Source organism: Sorex araneus, chromosome 3, assembly GCF_027595985.1.
Source record: "Sorex araneus isolate mSorAra2 chromosome 3, mSorAra2.pri, whole genome shotgun sequence".
NCBI lineage: Eukaryota > Metazoa > Chordata > Mammalia > Eulipotyphla > Soricidae > Sorex > Sorex araneus.
Window position 1 is genome coordinate 76,146,031 of NC_073304.1, and position 26,653 is coordinate 76,172,683.

At 41.1% G+C, this 26,653-nt stretch overlaps 1 protein-coding gene and 1 long non-coding RNA gene across 12 annotated transcripts in view; both read left to right on the plus strand.

Annotated features, from left to right (window-relative positions):
• LOC129403382 (uncharacterized) overlaps positions 1 to 15,518 on the plus strand; it is a 116,144-nt gene extending 100,626 nt beyond the window's left edge. The window contains exon 2 of the long non-coding RNA XR_008629165.1: positions 8,641 to 15,518. This is a non-coding gene — a long non-coding RNA (uncharacterized LOC129403382). The remainder of the gene's footprint in view (positions 1 to 8,640) is intronic.
• HNRNPC (heterogeneous nuclear ribonucleoprotein C) overlaps positions 1 to 15,518 on the plus strand; it is a 45,687-nt gene extending 30,169 nt beyond the window's left edge. For 7 of the 11 annotated variants that reach the window (XM_055130775.1, XM_055130777.1, XM_055130774.1 and 4 more), the window contains 4 exons: positions 5,109 to 5,284; positions 5,786 to 5,899; positions 6,120 to 6,280; positions 6,380 to 15,518. In XM_055130775.1, coding sequence (XP_054986750.1) covers positions 5,109 to 5,284; positions 5,786 to 5,899; positions 6,120 to 6,280; positions 6,380 to 6,463 — 535 coding nt within the window. In that variant the 3' untranslated portion in view covers positions 6,464 to 15,518. The remainder of the gene's footprint in view (positions 1 to 5,108; positions 5,285 to 5,785; positions 5,900 to 6,119; positions 6,281 to 6,379) is intronic. The other 4 variants (XM_055130778.1, XM_055130782.1, XM_055130781.1 and 1 more) reach the window with 1 other exon arrangement.
• Positions 15,519 to 26,653: the final 11,135 nt, after the last annotated feature.

Consider the following 26,653-nt stretch of genomic DNA (forward strand, 5'->3'; position numbering starts at 1 on the left):
GACTTACTGTAGTCTTTAAAGCTAGAAGAAAGTAAACTAGTCTATTTTCCAGCTACAAATTTATAGGCTTATCTCTTGTTGACATCATGTTACTAATTTACTGGTGAGCTTTTCATCCATTCCAGATTAATTTTGAGCAGAAGAATGGAAGAATCTAATTTATGTTTTAGTAAGATTCTCAGGATGAATTGCAAATTAAAGTATCTAGACTGTTTGGTTAGGAAGTGATGAGAAGTAACTGAATATTGACGTTAATGTGCTTCCCATCAGTGATAAAAGGCATGTGTCACTAATGTTTTGATCTTAAGCACTTAGATAATAAAAGCAGAATTACAGTCAAGACCAAATAACATGAGTTGTGGCATGATATAAACTCCTTTTTAGCCATCTTAAAGAAATGATTGTTAGGTGCTACTGTAATCATCTGCGTATATTTAAGTTTCAAGAAGTAGAAGATACTGCTTACATAAAGAGAGGGGAGAAATACTCTGGAGCTAGCAGGTACAGTGGGTAGGGTTCTTACCTTGCACACAGCCACCCTGGATTCATTTCCCAGCATCACATACTGGGTGTGAGTGAGCCCAGAGTCAGTAGTAAGCCCTGAGCAATTCCTGGTGTGACTCCAAAACAAGAGAGGAAGTGGAGAGAAAGAGATCGATCTCTGGAGTATTATATTTACAGAATATGAACATGGTGGCTGCAATGAGAGCACACAGTGGGTAAGAACTTGCACATACCGGCTCTGGGTTTGGTCCCCTGAGGAAAGCTGATTTGGCTGTGCTCTTCATATTCATTCCCACACCAGATGGAGATGATGGATTGGCAAAAATGGTTGAGACTTTGAAAAGGAGAAAATGTAATAGTTTCTGTTACTGTGAATGAGACCATGCAATAGTAATGCAAGCCATCAAATTGTTAGGCCCCAGATAATGAGAACATTTAGAGAGATCTATTTCAATTAGTAATGTGGTTTTGATGCCCATAGTGTTCTGTTAATAAAGTTTCAGACATACAGTGTTCAGACTACACAGATCATTTGTGCCTCCTTCCACCTTGGATATAAACTTTCAAGTAAATCATAGAAAGAATAAAATGATACAAATTAGAAAATCTGAAAAATACATGTGTACATGAAAAATTTATAAATACCTACTACTATAAATATGTATCCTATAACAATTCACTGAATTTCCATAGTAGCTCTATCTTTCCACCCTATTCTTTAGCAAACTAGTTTGCTCAAAAGACTTTTCTTTTTGGGTCACACCAAATGGTGCTCAGGGGTTACTCCTGCTTTGCAAACATAGGGGTTCCAGAACTCCAACATGGGTCAGCTGTGTGCAAGGCAAATGCCCTGTCCTGTGTAGTATCACTCAGGCCTATCAGAGGACTCTTTATGAGACATTAAGTTAAAGGGAAAGAATTGTGTGTTGCTTGCATGGTAAAGTTTGAATATAGGCACAGTAAAATGAAGATCAGATCACACTGATAGTTTAAGACATTTTCTAATTTCAAAAGGAGCTCAAGGTCTGCTCCTAGTTACATGAATGTGTATCATGCAGTTGGAACTGCAGTCAGTCACATGTAAAGCAAGTACATGAGCCTGTTCTGTCTGAGCGGTCCCCTGTTTAAGAAGTTATAAAGTGGAATGCTTTTGTTTTCGCCCACAATTGACAGTTGTAGGTCTTAAGGTTCTCTCGTACTGGTCATGCAAGGCACCAGATGGTGGCCAGGATTGTGCCTGGGGCTCCTCCGTGCAGATAAGCTTTCCAGCTATAGAGCTGTCTCTTTTGCTCATTAAATGTGCTGGGTTTTTTTTGTTTGTTTGTTTTTGTTTTTTGTGGGGAAGGTCAGTTTGGGGTGACTATGTGTGGTGCCAGGAATCTAATTCAGGCCTCTGTTGATCTTTGTATATCCCCTTTTCCTAATTGTCTCCCTTTTTTCTAGATGGTATGCCCAGGCATTACAGTCCAGCTTTGTCCTGGTTTGCTGGGATTGAACCTGGGCTTGCACTTGATCTGTTCTGCTTCACTCTTGTTCTCTCCTCCCTCTCTCTCTTCCTCTCTCCCTCTCCACACGTATTGTGCTCTAAGTTTCTCAAGAAATGCCTGGAGCACAAGTCACGTGTCCCCTTGAGGGATTCTGCATTTTACTTCTGGAGACACAGACAGTACTGAGAGACTAGGATGAGCTGGGAGGGATAGTGGGGAAAATCAGAGCAAAGGAAGTGACTTGGCCAATGACTGAGCACTCCAGCTAGGGCTTTAGGATAGAACATTAAATCTCCCAAGAGTAGCTTTGGATGAGATAGTTTCTTTTCTACGTTTAAGTTAGAAGAAGAGAAGATTGCCAGTATGTATAGGTAATTGCTTTATTGAGAGGCCTGGAGGGATGGAGATTAAAGAGCCAAGAATTTGACATGCTCATCCAATGTTTCAGTCCGGTTCTTACCCACAGTTTCACCGAGAGTGAATGAGTAGATCCTTGAATCTTACTGGAATGTTTAATTTTCAAATAAAAAATTGTTTACCTCCAGACCTCTTTTCAAATAAAATGTATCTCAGAAGTTTTATTATATATGGTGAGGTTGCTTACTCAGGACTGCAGCACTGCTTTTGGGTTACTAGCATAACAGGATGCAGTTTCAGATGCACCAAAACCAACATTAAAGCGGGAAAGAAAGGAGGGATCCTGAGTTTATTTGTTCATATTAATTACCACGAATAGATTGAAACTGACAAGTAATCCTTTAAATATTGAGAAGAAATCTATAGCAGCACCAGGCCTTCCAGCTTTCTAAATCAAATATTTCCTGGGGATTTAAACTACAGGAGTTCCTTAGCATTGTAGCACTGTTGTCCCGTTGTTCATCAGTTTGCTTTAGCCGGCACCAGTAACTCATTGTGAGACTTGTTACTGTTTTTGGCATATCACCACGGTAGCTTACCCGGCTCTCTGAGAGGGACAGAGGAATTGAACCCAGGTAATTCGGGTTCTTTGTTTGTTTGTTTGTTTGTTTGTTTGGATCATACCCCACAATATACAGGGGTTGCTCCTGGCTCATGCACCCAGGAATTACTCCTGGCAGTGCTCAGGGGACCATATAGGATGCTGGGAATTGAACCCGGGTCGGCTGCATGCAAGGCAAACACCCTATCCACTGTGCTATTGCTCCCAGCTCCCTAGCCCTAGAGGGTCTCTTCTCTCTCTCTCTCTCCTCCCCCCCCCCCCGTCTCTCTCTCTCCCTTTCCCCCTCCCTCCCTCTCCCCTTCCCTTTCCCTGTCTCTCTTTCTCTCTCCCTCTCTCTCTCTCTCTCTCTCATATACCTGGCGATGCATAGGGGTTACCTCCTGGCTTTGCACTCAGGAATTACTCCTGGCAGTGCTCAGGGGACCATATGGGATGCTGGGAATTGAACCCAGGTTGGCCGAGTGCCCTACCTGCTGTGCTATTGCTCCAGCCCCCCTAGACGGTCTCTAAGGAGAATATTACTTTATTAAAATAGGGTGGATTCTTAAAATTTAATTGGAGTATATGAGGTGAGACACTTTATTTATAAAGCCACAAATATTTAGTATCACTTTTGTTCCTTCAAAACTGTAGAAATAAATAAGGTAGAGTAGTTCTTGGTTGGCAGGCTTCTTTGGGTTTTGTTACTGAGATGGAATTGCTAAAAGATGCTTGAAGGTAGAGAACTACAATTTGAAAATATCTCCAGGTCTAGGTATGTCTTCTTAGTTGCATTTAGCTTTTTAGGGCTAGGGAGAAATAACTGCAATGAGATTAGTGCATCCTTTGTGCTGGAGGCCTGGTTCTATTCCTAGTGCGATTTGGTTCTCTGAACTCTGCCTAGAGCAAACCCCCAAGCAAAGAGCCAAGAATGGTCCCTGAGAACTACATGGTGTGACCCAAAACAACAATATGGAGTGTAGAGATTTGGCAGAACTGCTGTCAACAAAAACTTTTTGTTATATTTTGGCTCTTTTTTACAAAGTAAGAGTCATTACCACTTTGTATTTTTTTTTGTAGGGGGTTGGGGGTGGGGAAACATCACAGTAGTCAGCAAATGTTGAGCTGTCTTCGGCAGGGATTAGAGGGGTATGTTACATCACACCCAATTCTCAGGAATATCTCCTGGCTCTGCAGTTCGGAATTACTCCTGGCAGTGCTCAGGGAATCATGGAATGCCAGGGGATTGAACTCACTTGAGTGCATGCACGTCTCTGCCCAATCTCTGGCCCCTATTTATAGACCCAGTTCATTGCAAATACTGTCATGTTCATTTTATTTAGCTTAATGTGAACCGTTAATTGTAATGTTGGTAAGAATGATAATCCACTGGTTGTAAAAAAAAAAAAAAAAAAAGGAAGTGTAACAATAGTAAGGTTAGTGTGCTTGCCTTCCACATGGCCTACCCACGTTCAATCCCTGGTGGAGTAATTCTTGGTACAGAACAAGGAGTCACTGTCACTGTCATCCCGTTGTTCGAACGGGCACCAGTAACGTCTCTCATTGAGAGACTCATTGTTACTGTTTTGGCACATCCAGTACGCACGGGTAGCTTGCCAGGCTCTCCGAGAGGGGCGAAGGAATCGTACACAGGTCAGCAACCGCTGTGCTATCGCTCCAGCCCGCAGAACAAGGAGTAAGCCCTGATTATCCACAAAAACAAACCAAAAAAGCAGTGGGCTGCAATAGCACAAAGATCGTTCTCTGTGCAGTGCTTAAGACGCAACTATGTCCTGTTTTCTTAAAAAAAAAAAAAAAAAGACTTGGATGTGTGTATTCCATTTTCTTTTATGATTGGTTTTATTTTGTTCTTTTCTTTTTTTTTTCTTTTTGGGTCACACCCAGCAATGCACAGGGGTAACTTCCTGGCTTTGCACTCATGAGTCACTCCTGGCGGTGCTCAGGGGACCATATGGGATGCTGGGAATCGAACCCGGGTCGGGCCGCGTGCAAGGCAAACACCCTACCCGCTTTGCTATTGCTCCAGCCCCAAGTTTTATTTTGTTCTTTTGAAGAAAATTAAGTTAACAAAATTAGAGTTGATGTTGTTTTTTTGTAAAGTTGTCATTGTTTATATCTTGCTATTTTAATTATCCAAGGGGTTTTATCTTCAATAGGATGTACAGTTATCCAGCACGTGTTCCTCCTCCTCCCCCTATTGCTCGGGCTGTAGTGCCCTCAAAACGCCAGCGTGTATCAGGAAACACCTCACGAAGGGGCAAAAGTGGCTTCAATTCTAAGAGTGGACAGAGAGGATCTTCCAAGTCTGGAAAGTGTATGTATTAAGGCAGTTTTGGAAATCTGGATTATTGGGTTGAAATCAAGGAATTAGTGCATTTTCAGATAATGTCCATTTTGTTTGTACAAATGACACCATTAGTAATGGTAGAAGAGACAAGGGATTACTGAACTAATTCTAGACCTTTTATCCCTTTCTATACACTTTGTTAATTTTGTTGTTAGACTTAGTTCATAGAGTTGAGGCAGTTTTCAAATTGTTGGCATTGCAGTACAAAAAAGATGCTTTAAAATAAAATTGAGGTTGTTGTGGGAGAGTAGGCGTCTCAGTGCTCCTAAGGAGTCTGCGTTTTAGATCCAGTTCTTAGTTAACGGCTTAACAAAAAGGTCCACATAAAAAGGACTGTTTGGTACTGACTACATTTCTCCTTGCCAATTTCCTACTGTCTCTTGGTATATAGTTTAGTAGGAACATATTTGGTAATTGGTAATCTCATGAATGTATGATTCTAATGTAGGGTTTTTTTCTGTATTAAAGTGAAAGGAGATGATATTCAGGCTATCAAGAAGGAATTGACCCAGATAAAACAAAAAGTGGATTCTCTACTGGAAAACCTGGAAAAAATAGAAAAGGAACAAAGCAAACAAGCAGGTAAATATTTGTTGGACTAATACTCAAATCTTGTTGACAGTATATGTTTTAGTAGTCCTATATGTAAGACAACTTAGGAACATTGAGTTTGCATTGGGCTGGGCATTTTATGGGAGAGGGTTTAGGCTTTTTACTGTTACTGTTCTGTGGTGATTAGAGGAAGAGGGAATCCTTGTGGACATTATTTGCCCTTAGACAGACTTGTCCTTCTCATCCACAGTAGAGATGAAGAATGACAAATCAGAAGAGGAGCAGAGCAGCAGCTCCCTGAAGAAGGATGAAACTAATGTGAAGATGGAATCTGAGGGGGGTGCAGATGACTCTGCTGAGGAGGGGGACTTGCTCGATGATGATGATAATGAAGATCGGGGGGAAGACCAGGTGAAAACCACGGGAAAGGAAAGAAAGAGGTGGTGGAGGGGGGATCAGAGTCACATGGAGTGCCTCTAACTCCATACTGTTTGTGTTTTTTTCTTACAGCTGGAGTTGATCAAGGATGATGAAAAAGAGGCTGAGGAAGGAGAGGATGACAGAGACAGCGCCAATGGCGAGGATGACTCTTAAGCACATAGTGGGGTTTAGAAATCTTGTCCCATTATTTCTTTATCTAGGCGCTTGTCTAAGATCAACACCAGATCCTCTCCCCTAGTATCTTCAGCACATGCTCACTGTTCTTCCCATCCTTGTCCTTCCCATGTTCATTAATTCATATTGCCCTGCGCCTAGTCCCATTTTCACTTCCTTTGACGCTCCTAGTAGTTATGTTAAGTCTTGCCCTGTAATTTTTGCTTTTAATTTTGATACCTCTTTATGACTTAACAATAAAAAGGATGTATGGTTTTTATCAACTGTCTCCAAAACAATCTCTTGTTACACAGGGAGTACAGTTCCTTCCATTCATACATGAGTTCAGTAGTTGCTTCCCTAACTGCAAAGGCAATCTCACTAGTTAAGTAGTACATGAGAGCAGCTTTGAGTTAGCGGCATGTGTGTTTTACCTCACAGGAGAGGGCAATGTGGGGCTGTTCAACACAAATGTAACAATGTATTTTTGTGAATGAGAGTTGGCATGTCAAATGCATCCTCTTTTAAAAAAAAAAATAGTGTAATAGTCTTAAGATTTCTTTTCTGAAGTTGATACTGTGGGTTATTTTTGTGAACAGCCTGATGTTTGGGACCTTTTTTTCTCAATAAACAAGTCCTTATTAAACCAGGAATTTGGAGGAATAAAAATCCTGGGTTTTTTTTTTTTTTCTTTTTCGAATTTTACTTTTGTTTACTTTCAGTTTGTTTCACTGCGCCCTCCACAAAATTCCTAGAGTGTGGTAGAGTTTTCTTTGATTTCTTATTACAGCTACCAACATACATTTCCCAAGTTGTATTTTAATGGTGTTGGTGTTACATGGAAACAAGGACTTCATATGATCCAGAATTCTTTTTAAGTCATAAGTAGTAACAGTGAAGTCAGTGGTATTTGGAAAAATAACATTCTTTTACATTTTGGTCCTGCCAGACCAATAGTACAGCAGGAAAGGGACCCGTCTTGCAGCTTACCCAAGTTCAATCTTTGGCATCCCATATGGTCCCTTTAGCACCACCATTCCTGAGTACGGTCAGGAGTAACCCCTGAGCAGTGTAGAACAGTGAGGCTTAATTCCATTTCTCTTATGTTCAATTCCTACTCCGTGTTTGGTTCCAAGTCCATACAACTGTTGCCACTTTTTAAAAATTAAAGATTTTGTCTGAAACTTGTTGGTTTGGAAAGAGACTCCCCTCTTTTCTTAAAAAAATGTTTTTTGATTTATTTTTTCTTTTGGAAATGAAAAAATGTGTTTGGTACAGACATTTTTTTGATAAACCTTGACTTCTCTGTAAAGCTTCTGTTTAATAACATTGTAGAATACGGCAATTATTCCTGTATAGGCAAAGGCCCTGTTGAAATGATTGACTTGGTTTAGGGGCAGCACAGCTGGTGTTGCTTAGTGGACCAGATGGGATGCCAGGGATTGAAATGGGCCCCTGGGTCCACTGCATGCAAGGCAAACACCTTGTCAGTTATATATAGTATGTCTCAAACTCCACTACAATTGTGATGTGATAGCACTTAATACAAGTGACGAAGAATGGAAGAAAGAGTTTTACTAAGTATTACTCATTTCCAGATTCATAAGACATAGCTTTGTCTTGATATCTGGTATTCTGTCCATCCTGTTTTGTGATCTCATGCATTTTACAGAATTAAGCGTTTAACTTCTGGCACAAACTCCTTAGAAGATCTCACACTAATAAAAATAAGTTCTTACTAATTGAAAGTTACTGTATCGAGTAATTAGTGAACATGTTTACTTTTAATTCCTTGGGTGAAACTAAGAATTTCCCCCCCAAAATTGAAAGTTATGGTTAGGGTTTTGATAATTATGGAGTTACGTAATTTTCATTGAGAAGAAATTTTACACTTTTACGTAGTCTTGGGTTTGCTTGAGCTCTGTTTCCTTATTAACTGAAATTAGTATTCTAGTATGATCTTATTTTTTTCATATTTTTCTTCCTAGGCTCCCCAATCAGACTATAATAGTAAAAGGAGTTATGTAGAACTTCTAGAACTTTTATTAAATGCTAGCTGCTTTAAAAGCTGAAACTTGGGGCTGGAGTGATAGCACAGCGGGTAGGGAGTTTGCCTTGCACGCGGCCGACCCGGGTTCAAATATCAGCATCCCATATAGACCCCTGTGCATTGCTAGGAGTGACCCAGAAAGCAAAAAAAAAATGCTGAAACTCTTGGGGCTTGAGTGCTAGCACAGTAGTTTGAGAGCATGCATTGCTTGCTGAAGGACTAGGTTTTTTCCCTGTTACCACATGGTTCCCTCAGTGTCCGCCAAAATATAATGCCCAGGGTTGTTATCATATACTGAGTTTGCATAAGAAAACTGACAATTTATACAAAGAAAGCTTTGTATCATTGAATGTAAAACCAAAACAAACCAAAATGGTATTTTTATTCTCAATAGTCTTAATTTTTGGGCCTAGAGATTAACTGTAAAATTTAATTTTTCCCTGGATTTTATAAAAATGAAATAAGGAGTAGGTTCGGTCGATGTTTCCAAAGTAGAGCAATAGTTGGCAAAGAAATCAGGACATTTGAGCCAGATGATTGTTAAAGGAATTCTGTGGTAATTTGGTAATCTCAAAGAAGTTTTTATGCTACTAAGATTTAAAAGGAAGAAAACATTTGTGATACTGAACAACTTTGCAATTGTGCATCTGATGGTGATTCACTTTTTTAAAAGGACTTTTCCCCATGAGCCACAAAATTCAAAATATCCTGAAAGTTTTGAGAGATTGTTAACTAGCTAGAGTATATTAATAATTTGCTCTTATCTTACCTGTGTAAGGAGTTAACGATAAAACATTGTTTTGTTTTTGTTAAGGAACAAGTTAGAATTTTTTAGGAGGGTACCTAGTAGGTTTAAATTACTCTAGCATCTGAAACCTGTGCCATACAGTAACATAAAAATGTCAATTAAGGGGCAGAGCTTGATAGTACAGCAGGAAGGACATTTGCCTGGCATCCCTGGGGAAGGAGTTATTCCTCAGCACCACCAGGTATGTCCCTAAGACCAAAAAATCAATAAATATGTCAAATAAGAAATGTATTAAGGATGAAGGAGATGGTATGCCTTGCACACATTTAATCCTCATTACTTTTCTGGCTCAATATGTGGTCCTCAGCATAGAGCTAGATGTGACCCAATAAAACAAAACGAATCTATTCTACATTACTATGTTCTAAAGATACTTGGCAAAGGCCAGAGGTGTGAACATGGGAAAAATACCTATTTTACACATTTAAGTAGTCAACAGGAAATTTTGTCATCAGAAACTTTCTTTGTATGAATTGTCAGTTTTCTTATGCAATCTCAGTGTATTAGAACAACCCTGAGCTCTTTATATTTGATGCATCATTGAGAATTTCCTGCAGTGTTGATTGAAATGTACGGTGCATTTTTGGTTTTCTCATGTTTCTAGGTTATCTAGATGAAATGATTGGGCATTTTGTGGACAGATAAATGAGAGAAAAGCTACATATTGAATGAGATCATTGAAAGGTGTAATTTTGCCTGAGATAATTGTTGTATTCACCTGATCACTGCAGAGAATCAAGAGCCATCATAATGTGAAAGGCTAGGACATAGGTAAAGATTTGCTATTGACAGTTTATAATTTTTTCTGATGAGAGAAATTCAACACCAATATCAAGTGGAGATTGAATTTCTTGACCTTAATTACATTACCTTGGCCTAGAAAATAGAAAAACTTCCTGAAAAATAAAAAATCCTTCCCATGCAGTAAGCAGCTAATTATATTACTAAGTTCAGTGCATTTCTGGTTTAGAGGGATGAAAGAAGCGGTGTCCTGATAATTCAGACTTAATAAAAAACCATTGAAGTGAATGATGATGAGTTTCACATATGCCAAACATAGTTCTTTACTTGACTAATAAGGAGCAGAATGCTAGGGAATACTGTTTGGAAAGAGCTTTATATATAGAAGTGAACATTTTGCCACTAGAACCATGCATGTTGAGGAAAAACTGGAGGCATACCTTATTTGAATGACTGATTTCTAAGAAATAATATAGTAGGGTTGATTTTTGGATTCTTTGTTACTCTATTTTATTGAAATAAAGCATATTAAGGGGCAGGGCCAAAACCATTTTGTTTGTAGTTGTAAGTTTCAAGTTAGTAATTGCCCAGTTTGTAAAAGTAGGACCTGTTCTTACAGCCTTTGTTAAAGCATAGGCTCTTGCTTCACTGTTTATATTAAAAATTATAAAATTCTGGAGAATAGTGTCCTAATGAGATGAATCCCAAAGAACAGATTTTGTCAAAATTTTGTGGAAAATACAATCCTGAATTTGTGGAAAATATAATCCTGAATGTCTGACAAGAATTCACTTGTTTCGCCTGGAGAGAGAACTGTGGCTTGGGTGGTTCGCCTTGCATATGGCTGATGAGAGTTTAATTCCCAGGCACTGCAGATGTTTTAATGCTTTGCAGGTTGGTTTTTTTTTTTTTTTTTTTTTTTTTTGCTTTTTGGGTCACACCCGGCGATGCACAGGGGTTACTCCTGGCTCTACACTCAGGAATTACCCCTGGCGGTGCTCAGGGGACCATATGGGATGCTGGGAATCAACCCGGGTCGGCCGCGTGCAAGGCAAATGCCCTACCCGCTGTGCTATTGCTCCAGCCCCTGCTTTGCAGTTTTTATTAAGATTACAAAAGAGCCCTTAAAAAAACTGCAGCTGGTAGTTTTAAGAGGCAAGTTTGTTGTCTTAAGATGTATACCTCATATTCGGTTAATATTCCCCATTCAACCCCCATCACCACATGTGGTATCCCCCATAGCACTGGTGGGGAGGCATGCACAGAATTAGGAATAGTCTATACAACACAGGGTATGACCCATAAAACATGGTTGAGGGAGACATAAACCTACCTTGAATTTTCAGGGAGTGTGTTAAGCTTGACATGAATAGGTCTTAGGTCTACACTCTACTGCACTGTTTACTAAAATTTTATTTTTCTGAAACTTTCGTACTTCATTGACCAGTATTGGCAGCCTTTTTGGCAGGTTAAACTTTGGTTTGAGGCTAGCATAAATGAAGAATTTAATGGCTACATGCAGCATGTCTAATGATAGTTTAGTGTACTCTTTGAAAATCTGTATAGATACTGCATACTAATGCAAACTTAACAATTGAATGTCCCAGATTCTTCATTTCTTGAGCCCTATGGTCTTTCAAATTACAGTAAAAGACTGATACCAGCACCTCTCAAATAGAATATCCTTTTAACAGTTTTAACAATTTTCTCTGATTACCTGATTACAGAGAGGAATAAGCCCTGAGCACTAATAGGTGTGTCCCCACCCAAATGTTGAAATGCTGTTTTAGGGACTGGAGTGATAGTACAGCAGGTAGGGCGTTTGCCTTGCACGAAGCCGACCCAGGTTCGGTTCTCAGCATCCCATATGGTCCCCTGCTAGAAGTAATTGCTGAGCGGAAAGCCAGGAGTAACCCCTGTGCATTGCCAGATGTGATCCAAAAAAAAAAAAAAATTGCTGTTTTATGCAACATGTTTGGGGTTCACTATATTAAAACCCATTCTGATTCAACAAACATTGTCCAAGTGTTCCATAACCATCATAACAATCCAGTTACTCAGCTGTCTTGAATCTTTCCTATGTGACAAATGGCGCTTGTTTGACTAAAGCAGGTTTGTTAAAGGAGTTAATGTGAAAGGGGTTTGTCTATTATATAAGCTACAAAAGTATTTTCTGGTATGAGTTAATTACATAAGTTACAGAAGGTGGTTCAGGATTGGACCCTGAAGGGGAAAAAAGCTTAAATTTAGTGATTTAAGCATCCAGTTCCAGTCTGGTCTATGGTAGAAAATTTAATTCTTCCCATTTTTAACAATTAGGAATTGTTAGGGCTGTTAAGTGTTGTTCTCACACACTGCCCATTTCTGTCTTGAGATTATTGACTCTTAAAGAGAAGGCCTTCTGTATAAGTAAACCAAACCAGAGGCTTACAGAAGGGACCCTTTGTTCTCCTCAAGAGCTGGAACCAGCACTAGGTTATCTCCAATATTCCAACTTGGAATTCTCAATTGCTGCTTTGTTTTGATTTTTGGCCACACCCTACAGTGCTCAGGACTTAGTCTTTGCTCTGTACTCATGAATTGTTCCTGGTAATCTTGGGGGAACCATAAGGGATTCCAGGGGTTGAATTCAGGTCAACCGTGTGCAAGGCAAGCAGCCTACCTGCTGTACTATCTTTGGCCATGCAATGCTAGTTTTTTTTCCCCCTCAAGTCCTATCTGCCCTTTTCCAAGAATCTTACTCCCCTGGATGCTGCTGGAGTTGGCAGTTTCTGTGGTCTGTTCGACTTTTTCTAGTTAAGAGCTATTTGGGGATTGGACGGATAATACAGCAGATAGGGTCCTTTTCTTCACACATTTGCTTTGGTGTCGTTTCTGAACCGCAATGAGTGCAGTTTTATATTAACTGAAATTTCAGGGGCTGAAGCAAGCCAACCTCTGTAGTACAGCAGGTAGGACCTTGCACAGCCCAATCAGGTTCAATCTCCAACATCCCATATGTTTCCCCAGCACCACCAGGAATAATTCCTTAGTGCACATCCACCAGTAACTCGGAGCATTGCAGATGTGGCCCAAAACATTTGCCTCTTTGTACAGACCTTGTGTTTTGTCCAAGACTTGATTCCATTTTTTTCCACTAGATGGCAACCTAGCCCACCCATGTAACCCTCTTTTTTTTTTTTTTTTTTTCTTTTTGCGGCCTTACTGCTATTAGTATCCATATACCCAAATTGGTGGTATGTAACATTTTGGTGATGCCATATCCCTCTAATGTTTGTATTTAGCAGCTTTCAACAGGCATTAGGCATAATTTGGCCAAATGCCTTTTTCCTAAGAATGTGTCTAGATAATGAAAACAATTGTTGTGGTGTTGTGGTCAGAGATATAGATGCTGTACCATTTATTTTATTTTGTCAGTATTATTAAAGCTCCTGCCTCAGACAGTTAAGTCACTTAATGATAGAAATCTATTTTAAATACAGCAATCAAAGCTCTGCTAAATTCCTGATTTACCTACCCTTAGGATAACAGAATTTTACTTTGTGTAAAGAACCAGTGCTGGGCATCGAACTCGCTGCCTTCTTATACTAGGTATATACGCCACAATTTGCGCTTTCTTCCCAACACCCTCACCTGAAACTCACTGTTTTTCTCTTATCCACATGCAGAGTCCACTTTCTTTATTCCAACCATGTTGTACATTTCTTTTGTCCCTTTCATTTCTCCTCACCCTAATTAAGTTTCAGTTCAGCACAAGTTTCTCTTACTCCATTAGACCTCCCTTGCCTTTCCTAAGTAGGCAAGTAGGCTCTTACAGAATCCTTCATCAATTTGTATAATTACCTGCTTGATTTTTCCATATGAGTGTAGAAGTAAATGAAATCTTACTGCCAGGAACAACATTAAAATGTCATAACAATGTCTGGAACTTTGCATGAAAAAAGGAAAAGAAATTGGTGGTGTGGAATGGGCTAACCCTGGGTAAAATCAGTTTGGGGAAAAGAAGGGATGATTAGAGAAGCTGACGGATGGGCTACCTGGAGGTATGCCATATAACCTATTTATCAAGGAAATGCTTCCCGATAGCTGAATTTCAGTGGCCCTGCCAGCTTTTCATGATTTATTTCAAAATCTAACTCTGAATACATCCTTGAAATCTCTTGAAAGGACATCATTCAGGAGTACTGTTTTGTCATTGATGCATGTCGTCCTTTACATGCCACTGTTTTGTGACCAGCTCTCCTGCAAAAAAATTTTTTTGGAAGGGGGCCACACCCTGATGTGCTCAAGGGTGCACACCCTGGCTCCTCACTCAGGTATTAGTCCTGGCATGGTTTGGGGGACCATATTGGGTGCTGTGGGTCAGCCATACGCAAGGCAAGTGCCCTATCCACTATTCTCTGTAACCCCAATCTGCATTAGTTTCCATTTGGGCCCTAAATGTTCTGTGCTTGAGAACTACTTTTGACTGGATGCTGGGTATGTGCTCTGGGAAAGGACGCACGTCAGGCGTTTAACCCAAGGCATCACATATGCAGGACAAGTATTCAACCACCGAACCACTTCCCTGGCTTACCTTAGTTAAAATTTTACACCTATAGGCCTGTTTTCTTTAAGCAAACAAATTGGATAAATGCTACCCTAATCAGTTGGGACATTGCCAGCACCCCATAGCCTTCATGATGACTGCATACTAAGTAGGTAACCATTACTCTGACTTTCATAACAAGTGCTGCTTAAACTGTAGATAAAGTAATAATGAGAAGTTTGGCTTTCCCCTAAGGAAGATATTAAAAAGAAAATAGTTTGGAGAGAGTTATTTGGGAGTGATTACTAGGTTCTAGAGGTATTCAAGTATGGCTGCAGTTTGGGATAATACTGGTATGAACAGTCTTGTGTTTTGAGAGTGCATGTACAGATGCTTTTCTAATGTGGGTATACTTTTGTATTCTCACTAGCCGTAAATGAAAGTTTCATTTGCTCATTCTTGCTAACTAACTTTAATTTTAGATGTTTTAACAGGTGTGTAGTGGCACCTATTAAATCACGGTTTGCTTCTTGGTAAACTTCTTTTAATTTAAACTTTGATATAGAAATGTGTGTAAATCATGTGTACCACTTTTCATACTATAAACACAAACAGCAAGAAATTAAGAATTGAGAAATCACCAGCAATACTGAAGCGCCATATATCCATACTCTCGTACCATTAATCAGTATATCATCTTTGCAAGGGCATCCGTTGACCTTTTTCTTTGGCTCCTAAATTTCAAATAAATGAAAGTACATTTAGTCTGTGAGGTCTTTGATTTAGCAATGTGTACAACTCATCTGTTACTGCTTGTAGATTGCTCATGCATACTGTTGTATATAAATAAGTTGCAGTTAATCCATTCTGTGAGTAGCCATTTGAAATGTTTTCAGTTTTGACATGAATAAAGCTGCTATGCATCATTCTAGAGTGTCTGTTTTTGGGTACGCCCAGACATGCCAAGTGGCTATACTTGTTTCTGCTTAGGAGTAGACCCTAGAGGTGCTGCAGATTGAATTTGGGGTCAGTTCGGTACAAGGCAAGGACCTTAATCCCTGTACTGACTGTCTAGTCCTAAAGTTGTTTCTGTTTTGCGGGTGGGCATGGGTTGTGGAACCACACCCAGCAGTGCTCAGAGATCACTCCTGGCGGGACTCAGGACTACATGGAGTGCTGAGGAATCAAACCTGGGTCTACCATGTGCAAATACCCTACCTGCCATACTCTCTAGCCCGTAGAGTTTTTAAAATGTCTTTTTCTGCTGTAGTAGCACAATGAAATGACTTGAAGATGGAGTATTAAGCCCACTTCCTCTTTTATCTGCTACTATATTCAAGTAGACTTTTATCATAGGAAAAAATTCTTTGCTTTTTTGTCTTGTTTCCTGCACCACACCTGGTGGTGCTCAGGGGACAGGTACATTTCTACTGAAGTTTTGATCTAACTCTAATTTCACACCATTTTCCCTGTGTGGTCATGTGTCATTCTGTCCAATTTGGGGTTTTGGTGAGTGTGTGTGTGTGTTCACAGAACTGTTCTATTACCACAACGGAAGCTTACATTGCCAAACCTCATTCACCATCCTCCCTCTAACATCACTAGCTCCTGGAATCCATTAATCTGTTATTATAATTTTGTCATTTCACTATAACAATTCTTTTGGGGGCCATATCCAGTGGTGCTGAGAGGACATGTGGGTGTGTCAGGGATTAAATCCAGGCCTGCTCACAAAACGTGCCCCAGCTCTGCTCCACCAAGTTGTATAATATTTTGCAACATATGGTTTAACCATTTGAAAGTGTTGCTTTCCCTCAGAATGTTCTCTTTGACTGCATCTGAATTGTCATCAGTAGATGGTCCATTTCTTATAGCTATGTATATCCAACAGTTTAACCATCTGTTCAAGAGCTTTTGGGATATTTCGAGCTTTTGGCTACTAGAAATAAAGCTGCTATGAATATATGCTTTTGTGGACATATTTTTATTTTTCCAAGATAAAAGCTCAGGAATGTGAGTAGTCAAGTACATACTTGTTTTTCTAAGAAATTGCCAAACTACTAGAGTTGCTGTATTACTTAATATTCCTTTTTTGGAGGGGTCACATGCAGCGATGCTCAGGGGTTACTCCTGGCTCTGCACTCAGGAATTACTCCTGGTGGTGCTCAGGGCACCATATGGGATGGTGGGAATCGAACTCCGGTTGGCCGCATGCAAAGCAAATGCCCTACCTGCTGTGCCATCGTTCCAGCCCTGAAACCCAGTTTCTTTAAGAGAAAGATCCACAATTAACAAATGTGAGCCCAATTCAGACATTCCAAGGAGTCAGATGCCTACAGTCTGAAGGGTGGGAGGCCTGGGCATAGGATGTTGTGTGGAGTGAAAAGCTTAATAAACCTGGCCCCAGGCAGCACCTGCATCTTGGATTAAAGTACTCACCAAGAGATTATCAAGCAGAAAAGTTAGAACCTCGAGTGGATTTTAGTGCCAAGGATTTTGGCAGGGAAAAAAATCTCAAGGCCATTGTAGTTTGTATAGTGAACCTGAGTTTGATCTCTGGAGCCACGTACGGCTCCTGAGTGATCCCTGAGCACAGCTAGGTGTGGACCACCACCCTACCCCACCCCACCCGCCGCCCCACCAAAAAAGTTGTCCAGATCAGGTAAAAGGTAGAGTGGGTAAATAATAAGCACAGACAGGTGAAATAAGTAGACTCAGAACTCAGTCGCTGCCATACTCACGGCCACTCCCCACACCCGGGTGGAGCCTCACCTACAAGTGAATCCGAAGAAAACCCAGGTATATGAGATCTTGTGACTGAAAACTCCAGGTTCAATGGAACCAGGACTGGGTGACCTCCCCCTTCTCCCTGTTTCCTGCAACTGGGCAGTCACACCCACACAAACCACCTCTGGCTGGCGCCGTATAACCTCAGCAATGGCCAAGATTCAGAGATTCATTATAAATCTCAGAAAAGCATAAAATGACATGCTATAGCCATACCACCAGGACCCGTGCCAGGCTGTTCTATTCAAGGCACCCCGGAGAAGGGTGGGTGAGGCCCCTCTGCACCCCAAAGGAGCCAGCCCTGGCAGCTGAAAACCTCCAGAACTGAACTGCCACCATCCTCACAGACGATCTCCACATGCTCAGGCTGAGCCTCACCCAAGAGTGAACGCATTCCTGGACATCTCATACCTTACACCCTCATATTCCAAGAGTAGCACACCACATTTGATGGGGTTTAAAGTAGAAGGTAACCAGTCTTAGAGGAAAATATGTTTTTGCACATATATATGTATACACATATATACTTATATGCATATATATGTATATGAACACAAGGCTCAACCTTTAACAACATATTAGTAATCTCTTATAGAAGGGCTTAATGGCCCCTAGGTGAAATACAACAATCTTCATAATCCCCTAAAGGAAGTTTTTTTGAGCATTTTCTGCTGTTGATTCATAACTAACAAGAAAGATAAATTATTTTGGTTCTGCTTTGGGGCAGGGGTTGGGTTTGAGATGAAACACCAAAATAATGGTGGTGGGAGGGAAGGTGTAATGGTGATGGGATTGGTGTTTGAATATTTAGTGTAATCAAATGCTGTGAACTACTTTATAAAAAAAAATTTAACAAAAAGTGACTCTTTGGGGGCTGGAGATATGGCACAGTTGTGGGGGGGGCACATTTGCCTTGCAGGCAGCTGACCTGGGTTCAATTCCCAGCATCACATATGGTTCCCCGAGCACCACCAGGAGTAATTCCTGAGTACAGAGCCAGGAATGGCCCCTGTGCATATCCGGGTGTGACTCTTAAAAAAATTTTTTTTTAAAGTGACTCTTTAATGGAGAAGAGGTCCGGAGATATGCAGAAAATCTGGGCAACAGAATGGGGGTGAGGGTTTATGTGGGGTTCAATGAAGAACCCAAGGGTACTGCGTTGCTCAGGCCCTTTGGTGCCGGATGTACCTAAGCCACCCCAACAGAGTTCCGGGGATCATGTGGTAGGACAACTGAACCCAGGTGACACATGCCTACTGGATTATCTCCTGAAAACATCTTTTGATGTTTTTTTTTTCAGGACGGGGGCAGTGTTCAGGGCTTTCTTCAGGCTCTCCAGGGTCACTCCTGGCAGGCTCAGGTACCATATGTGATGCTGGGGATCAAACCTGGGTCAGCTGTATCCAAGCCACCTTACCAGCTATACTATCACTCCTCCAGCTCCCCCCCACACACACCTTTCTCTCTTTCTCTCTGGGCAGGAGGCTTCTTCCTTCTTCCTTGCTCTGCACATCCTTTTTTCTGGAAACTTTGCAGCAGCAGTTGTTTTTGGAGATGCTATTTGAAAAATCTTGCAAGCGCCCTCCACCCCCTGCCATCAGTATTAATACTATTGTAAACATGTGACCTAAACTATTATTTGAAAAGAAAAGATTTTGTTGCAAGGGTGAGACACAACTTGTATAATCTTTGGAGATGTCTTGTATTTCCATTTCTTCTCTGTTTATCCACTGAAGGTAGATATTTCCCAGTAGGACCTTCAGGTCTTGTTAACTTTAGTTCTCAGTAACTATAAATTGACAATTAGGGACCAGAGCAATAGTACAGTACTTAGAGCATTTGCCTTGTATTATCCATTCTGGGTTCAATCTCCTGCATCCCATATGGTCCCCCAAGCAACTCCAGGAGTAATTTCTGAGTGCAGAGCAAGGAGTAACCCCTGAGAACTGCCAGGTGGACACAAAAAATATATATGTATTTTATATATTTTTTGATGATTGTATTTACATATACACTTATATATATATATATTCACACACATATGCACATACACATATGCACACATACAAACTGACAAAGAGACAGTAACTGGTAATTAAACAGGAAGAATAAAGTTAGGGGCCAGAGAGATGACAACAAGGAGTTGAAGCAGATGGCTTTTCATGTGGGAGCCCGGGGTTCAATCCCTGCCATAACTTTGTTCCCAAGCACTGCCAGAAGCAAGCACCGGGCTGAAAGTCGCTCTGAGATGATATTGGAGATGTGGGGGGAAAAAAAGTTAAAAAACTTGAAATAACATCAGTGAATTTTGCAATAACCTCAAACAACCAATTACTCATGTAACTGGAGTCCTAGAAGACCAGGAGAAGAACGAACAAAAAAAAGAATAACAAACTCCAAATTTAATGAAAGAGCTATAACTCACAATTATAAGCTGTAAGTCAACAAAAATATGATTTGGAGCCGTAAAAATATTTGAATAAATTTTTTTAACTAGGAAATTCTTTGAAAACCAAAAAAGTAACTCAAGGCGCTGAGCATACAGGAGACTTAAGTTTGACCAATAACACCATATGGTCCCTGAATGCTGAACTGGGAACATTCCCTGAGCACCTAAGGCCCAAAACAAAACAAAAAAGGAAAGAAAAGTAGAAAAAATAAAGCATGGACAAAAGACACACTGGACAAATTTAAGAAAAACAGCAACTTACTGAATTCAAATCCAAATATACCAATATCATATTAAATATAAATTGTTTGGGTGTATGAATTAAAAGTCAGAAGTGATTAAACTGAGTTTAGGGACTGGATTGATAGTACAGCAGCACTATAGCAATAGTACAGTAGCACAGCCCTCCCATTGTTCATCGATTTGCTCGAGCGGGCACCAGTAACATCTCCAGTGTGAGACTTGTTGTTACTGTTTTTGGCATATAGAATACTCCACGGGAAGCTTGCCAGGCTCTGCCATGTGGGCGGGATACTCTTGGTAACTTGCCGGGCTCTCGAGAAGGATGGAGGAATTGAACCCGGGTCGACCTCGTGCAAGGCAAACGCCCTACCGGCTATGCTATCGCTTCAGTCCAATTAGTAATTACAACTAAATAAGACAAGACGAAGCCTGGCTCTCTGACATTCATTCACCATCGTGCTGACTAGTCAGTAGTGATTGAAATGTTCATCTCCATCCCCTCCTCCCCCATGCACACAGCTGCATACCAGAAGATAAAGTTCATCCACATTTACCTTTCTTTTCTAGGTTCCAAGTTCTATGTTTTTGGATTTCCTCCTCAGGCTTTCTTCCCAGTCAATGACAGAGATCTTCCATTTCTCTGGGGTTTTAGAGGGTTTGGGGGGTTGGGGGGCGCTCAGGATGGGAATTCTGGGATCAAACCAAGGGCCACATTCACATATGCAAGGCAATTGCTCTGGGGTTGGAGCAATAGCATAGTGGGGAGAGTATTTGCCTTGCATGAGGCTGATGTCAGTGGACCCCACAGGTGGTTCACTGTGGTCACATTCTCCTAATCCCCTTCTGCCACCAAGGACCCAGTGTTACTGGGTTCTTGTCTTGCTCACAGAAAGGAATTTCAGGAGTAGACAGCAGTGAAGTAAAACAGGTTTTATTTGGAGGATTTTAGGTGTGGAGGGAGAGAGGTGAAAGAGAGAGTAACACACTCAATAGAGAACTCGGGCTTCTCCAAGGGCGGAGAGAGCCCCTACACACATTCTAGATTGGACACAAAACCATGAAAGTACACATCTCAAGAGGGGAGATTCGGGCAACACATGTGCTCAGGCACCACGTGTGCTCAGCCATGTGGGCACAAGCAGCGCATAGACTCAGGCAGCATATGCACAATAGTACAGTGGATAGGGCAATTGACTTGCATGTGACTGACCTGGGTTCAATCCCCAGCATCTCATATGGTCCCCTGAGCTCCACCAGAAGTAATTCTTGACTATAAAACCAGAAGTAACCCCTCTGATCATCACCAGGTCTGGCCCTAAAACACACAAAAAATTATAATAGTAAACTGGATGAAATACCCAGAAATAATCACATTCCTCCCACAAGAAATATAATTACAAAAAAATAGGTTAATTTTAAAGGGTTGGAAAAACACGCCTGTTAAAATGTAATTATATCAAAAATAAAAATAGTCATTGCTAAAGATAGAGGAAATGCATAAGAAGGAATAAAGTAGGGCACTTAATAATAACCAAAAAATGTTATCAAAAAGACTGAGAAATCTTAAATATTTGTGTCTAATAAAGAACTTCAAAATATATAAAATCACTAAAGAATGCCAAAAGATGGGTACAAGTACACTATTGCAGTTAGAAATTTCAATGTACTCCTTTTTTTCTTTTTTTGAAAGAAATATGGAACAGTTCATAAATTGCCATACTAATCTGTGCATTTTCTAGTTTCAGCGTTTGTGCATCTGAAATGGGCATTCTATTTTCCTTTCAAGAAAGAATAACCAAGCAAGCAGAAAATCAGAAGGATATGGTAGACTTGTCCGACATCTGGGCATCTGGATTTTTTGTTTGTTTATTTCTCTTCTTCTGATTTTGTTTTGGGTTTTGCTTTTTTTCCCTGGCCACACCTGGCTGTTCTCGGGGATTACTCCTGACTCTGCACTCGGGGGTCACTCTTGGAGGGGCTCAGGGAACTATATGTGGTGCTGGGGGTTTAACCCAGGTTGGCTGCATGGAAGGTCAGTGCCCTACCCACTGTACTATTGCTCTGGCCCCTAGACTTGACCAGCACGATCAGACGACTTGACCTCACTGACAATCATAGAATACTCTACCCACAACTGTACATTCTTTCCAAACGGATTTGAACATTCACCAAGATCGATCATATTATGAGCTTTAAAATAAACCTTAGTAAATTTAAAAGTCAACCTAAGAACATTCTCTGACCACATACTACTAAAATACAAATCAATAGCAGAATGATCTCTAGAAACACCCGCCAACCCCCCACCGGGAGTGGTGGGAGGGAAACTAGGGTCATTGGTGGTGGGAAATGGACACTGGTGGAGGGATAGGTGTTGGATCATTGTATGATTGAAACCCGATCATGAACAGCTTTGTAATTGTGTAACTCACAGTGATTCAGTAAAAAATAGAAAACTTTTTTCAAAAAAATTTAAAAAAAGAAAAGAAAAAAAAAACAAGAAACAGCCTCCAAATCACGGAAAGCAAACCATGTACCTCTAATATCACTATGCTCTTTACGGGCAAGAAGTTTCTCAATTGTACTCGAGGTCATACTTTGAGTACTTGGAATAGAGGAAAGAAAAACTCAACAAAATAAAACAATCCCTGATTTTCCTGTGTAGAGGACATAATAGTGGTAGTTGAGGTAGATATGCAGGGATCAGCTGTGGCTCCATTGCCCTCACTCACGTTTCCAGTCATTTGGTTCTTCAGGGATAGAGATGGTTGGAGAAACTTGGATCTGCAAACATGTTAATGAGTCCACGTGGGGCTAATTATTCTCATCTCTTTCCCTGCCTCCGATACCACTGGTTATAAGGGTGCTCAGGGGAGAAGGTGACTCTGGGGTGACTCCCTCTGGCTGTCCCACTCCCCTCACCCGAGGCGAAGACAGAAGCAGGCCCTGATCCCAGACTCAGTTCAATGAATCTGACTTTGCCATCACTGTTCATCCACAGAAGACGTTTTGCTTGACACTAGAATAACCGCTCTCCCAACAAGTCCTGTGCTTTGCAGGAATTCAGTGGTTTGCTAAGAACTTTTGCATACCTTTGAAGGTGGATATTCTCTGGTGTTTGATAATCATAATAGTTAAAAATGTTAACTATTGTAATATATTCTGGAAGGAAGAGAGTGTCCTAAACAACCAGCCTACCCACAACTTTATTTTCTAGGACACAAAGGATTCTAGCAAAGGATTATAATCAGAATTTTCTAACTAATTTAGAGATTACATCTAATTTTATAAACTTACCCTTGTCGTCATGTTTAAATACATTTGGGAGTTTGAGAGATAATATAGCAGGTAAGGCACTTGCCTTGCATGTGGCCTATCTGGATTCAATCCCTGGCACCACATAGAGTGAGCCCCTAAACGCCACTCAGAGTGATCCTTAAGCACAGAGTCTAGAGTCAGCCTTGAGTATCTCTGAGTGTGGCACATATAAATAAGCAACACCCCCCCAGCCTCACCCCCCCAGGGTTGGCTGCATGCAAGACATGTGCCTTAAACTGTGCTATCTTTCTGGTTTCTGTACTAATTAGAGATGTTAGCAGACCCTTACTGAAAACTGTCTCTGAAAACAGCTGAAGAAAACAGCCTCCTGAGGAAAAATGTGGAACTGTTGTTCAAGAACTTCATTTGGGGGCAGGAAGTAGCAGGGAGGGTTTGCAATTCATTGCTCTGGGCCCAGGGGCTACTCCTAGTGATACTTGGCAAGCAGGACACTGCGCTTCTCTGGAGGCAGTGCCATGGGCCTCAACTCCTGTGCCATCTCTCCAGTAGCAGGAATGCATGCTAATCCTTGGAGCTCTCTCCTTGGTTCCAGAATGCTATTGAAATGAATCATAAATAAATGGCAGCATATGCTGTTCTTGTTAGTTGTGGAATTTGACATTGTTAAGATGTAAATACTCTTGAGAGAGCCGAGGCACGAGAAGCAGAGCCTCCGCGCCTATTGACTGTGATCCTGAGGTCTCCTAACCCATTTTGGCACCAGAGCGGATGCTTGAGCCATGCATTTTGACTGTGAACTGAGCTACAACCTTGTGCAGCCGGGGGAGGGATTTTTTTTCCCTCTCCACCCCATTTTTCTGAGCGAAAATGGCGGCAGCGGCAGCAGCCACGCGGTGAGAGCCACCCTCTAAGACCCCTCCACCAGGAGGTAGGACTTTCTTTAGTGACGTAGCCCGTAGGTGGTCCTGGGAGGGGGGGTGTTCCCGGCGCGCCTTCCTCCCAGAGATGAACCGAGAGCCGCGGCACGAGAAGCAGAGCCTCCGCGCCTATTGACTGTGATCCTGAGGTCTCCTAACCCATTTTGGCACCAGAGCGGATGCTTGCAGCCATCCATTTTGACTGTGAACTGAGCTAAAATATTAGAAACCCAAAACCCAAAGCGATAGCGGCCGCGCGGACTCAAAGTCTTCACTCTTACCAATGAAGAGAAATTATTAGATGATGCCTATTCGGCAGGCCTGATTGTTGGGGAAAATTTCCAATCAATAATAGTGAGTTCTGTATGGAAATATGAAATGTACTCAATATATATAGAGAATAATGGGAATATCATTAGCTACTTAGATGGGGGGTGGGGTGGGAGGGGGGTGTATTGGGGTCCTTGGTGGTGGAACGGGTGCACTGGTGAAGGGATGGTGGTTTAATCAGTATTTGACTGTGACTTAAACCTGAAAGCTTTGTATTTTTTTCTTGTTTTCACGGTGGTTCAATAAAATATTTCTTTAAAAAAAAAAAGATGTAAATACTCTTCCTATTGATCTCTCCAAATTGAATCTTTCAATACAATCCCAACTCCAATCTCAGAGGACATTTTTTTGGGACGTGGGGAGGGGGTCTCACTTGACAGTGCTCAGGTCTTGTTCTTGGCTCTGGGATCCGGAATCATTCCTGGTGATGCCTGAGGGGGCCTTATGCATTTCCATGGATTGAACCAGGGATGGCCGCATGGAGGGCAAGTGCCTTAACTCCTGTGATGTTAGGGTCCGGTGTCGATAATTTCCCCCTCTCCGAACCCGCACAAAGAATTCAGCCAGTAATGCAACACACAAGCAGAGTTTATTAAGCCAGCTGGCTAGGGTCAAGCTTCTATGCACGCAGGCCCAAGCAAGACTCTGAGCTAGGGAAAAAGCTGCTAGTTTTATAGTTATTGCTTACGTCATAGCCCGCGCTTACAAATTCAAACAAAAACGTAAGTGAAAATTGCAAGCTTCGTAATTCAGAATAAAACATAATTTCAAATAGTACAAACAAATAGTTACGGATAGGTCATCTAGACATGTTTTCAGAACATTCTGGCGGCTGCCCGCTCTGTCTGTGTCCCTTCTATAGATAGTGGATAGTAGTTATGAAACTATTTGCCATGGTCGAGTTTTCAGCCCAGTTGTCCTTCCCTGGAAGGTGGCCAGGGGGAGAAGCTGGGTTTTAAGAAAAACAAAAAGGTTTAAAAAAGAGAGAAAGAAAGAAAGGAAGAAAGAAAGAAAGAAAGAAAGAAAGAAAGAAAGAAAGAAAGAAAGAAAGAAAGAAAGAAAGAAAGAAAGAAAGAAAGAAAGAAGAAAGAAAAAAGAAAAACAAAAAGGTTTAAATAAAACAAGACATGAAGCAGGAACCAGGCATGATGGAGTTGCTCCTGCCCTGCTCCGTGTCCAACAGTATTATCTCTAGCCCCCAGCAGGATTTTTATTAAAAATATTATTTTTATTTTTGATAAAAATCAAGATATTGATTTTTAAAATATTGATAAACTTTAAAATACATATGTATGAAAAAGCAAAGGATATAGAATGGCTAAAATGACTGTCAAACCAACGACATTCCCCAAACAAAACCAGAATCAAATAACACTGCCTGATTTCAAGACTTATTATAAAACTTACCTGTAGTTGGGGGTTAGAATGTGGCTCAGTGTTTTGCCTGAGTTTGAGAGTTGGCATTCTAAAATAAAAAAAAAAATCAAAACAGAATAAGGACTTCAGAAATAGACTCAGGAAAATATGAATAGCTGACTTAAGTTTTTAAATTATGGGGCCATCCCCAGTGGTTCTCAGGGGTTACTCCTGGCTCTCTGTTCTGGAGTCTCTCCAGGCAGTGCTTGGGGCACCGTGCAGTGCTGGCAATTAAATCTCAGTCTCCTGCATGTAAGCATGCACTCTAGTCTTTGGATAATCTCTCCAGCCAACTATCGGAAGGTTTATTTTTTTTAATACTTTTTTTTTCTTTTGTGTCACACCCAGCTATGCATAGGGGTCACTCTTGGGAATTACCCCTGGCGGTCCTCAGGGAACCATATGGGATGCTGGGATTCAAACCCGGGTCAGCAGCATGCAAGGCAAACGTCCTACCCGCTGTGCTATCTCATTCTAGCCCGGAAGGTTGATTTTTTACAAATATAACAAAAAAAACCTCTGTGTGAAAGAAAAAAGTCTATTCAGCAAAAGGTATAGGCATAGAGGCTGGGGCGTTTGCCTTGCACGTGGCCAACTCGGGTTCAATTCCCAGCATCCCATATGGTCCCCTGAGCACCGCCA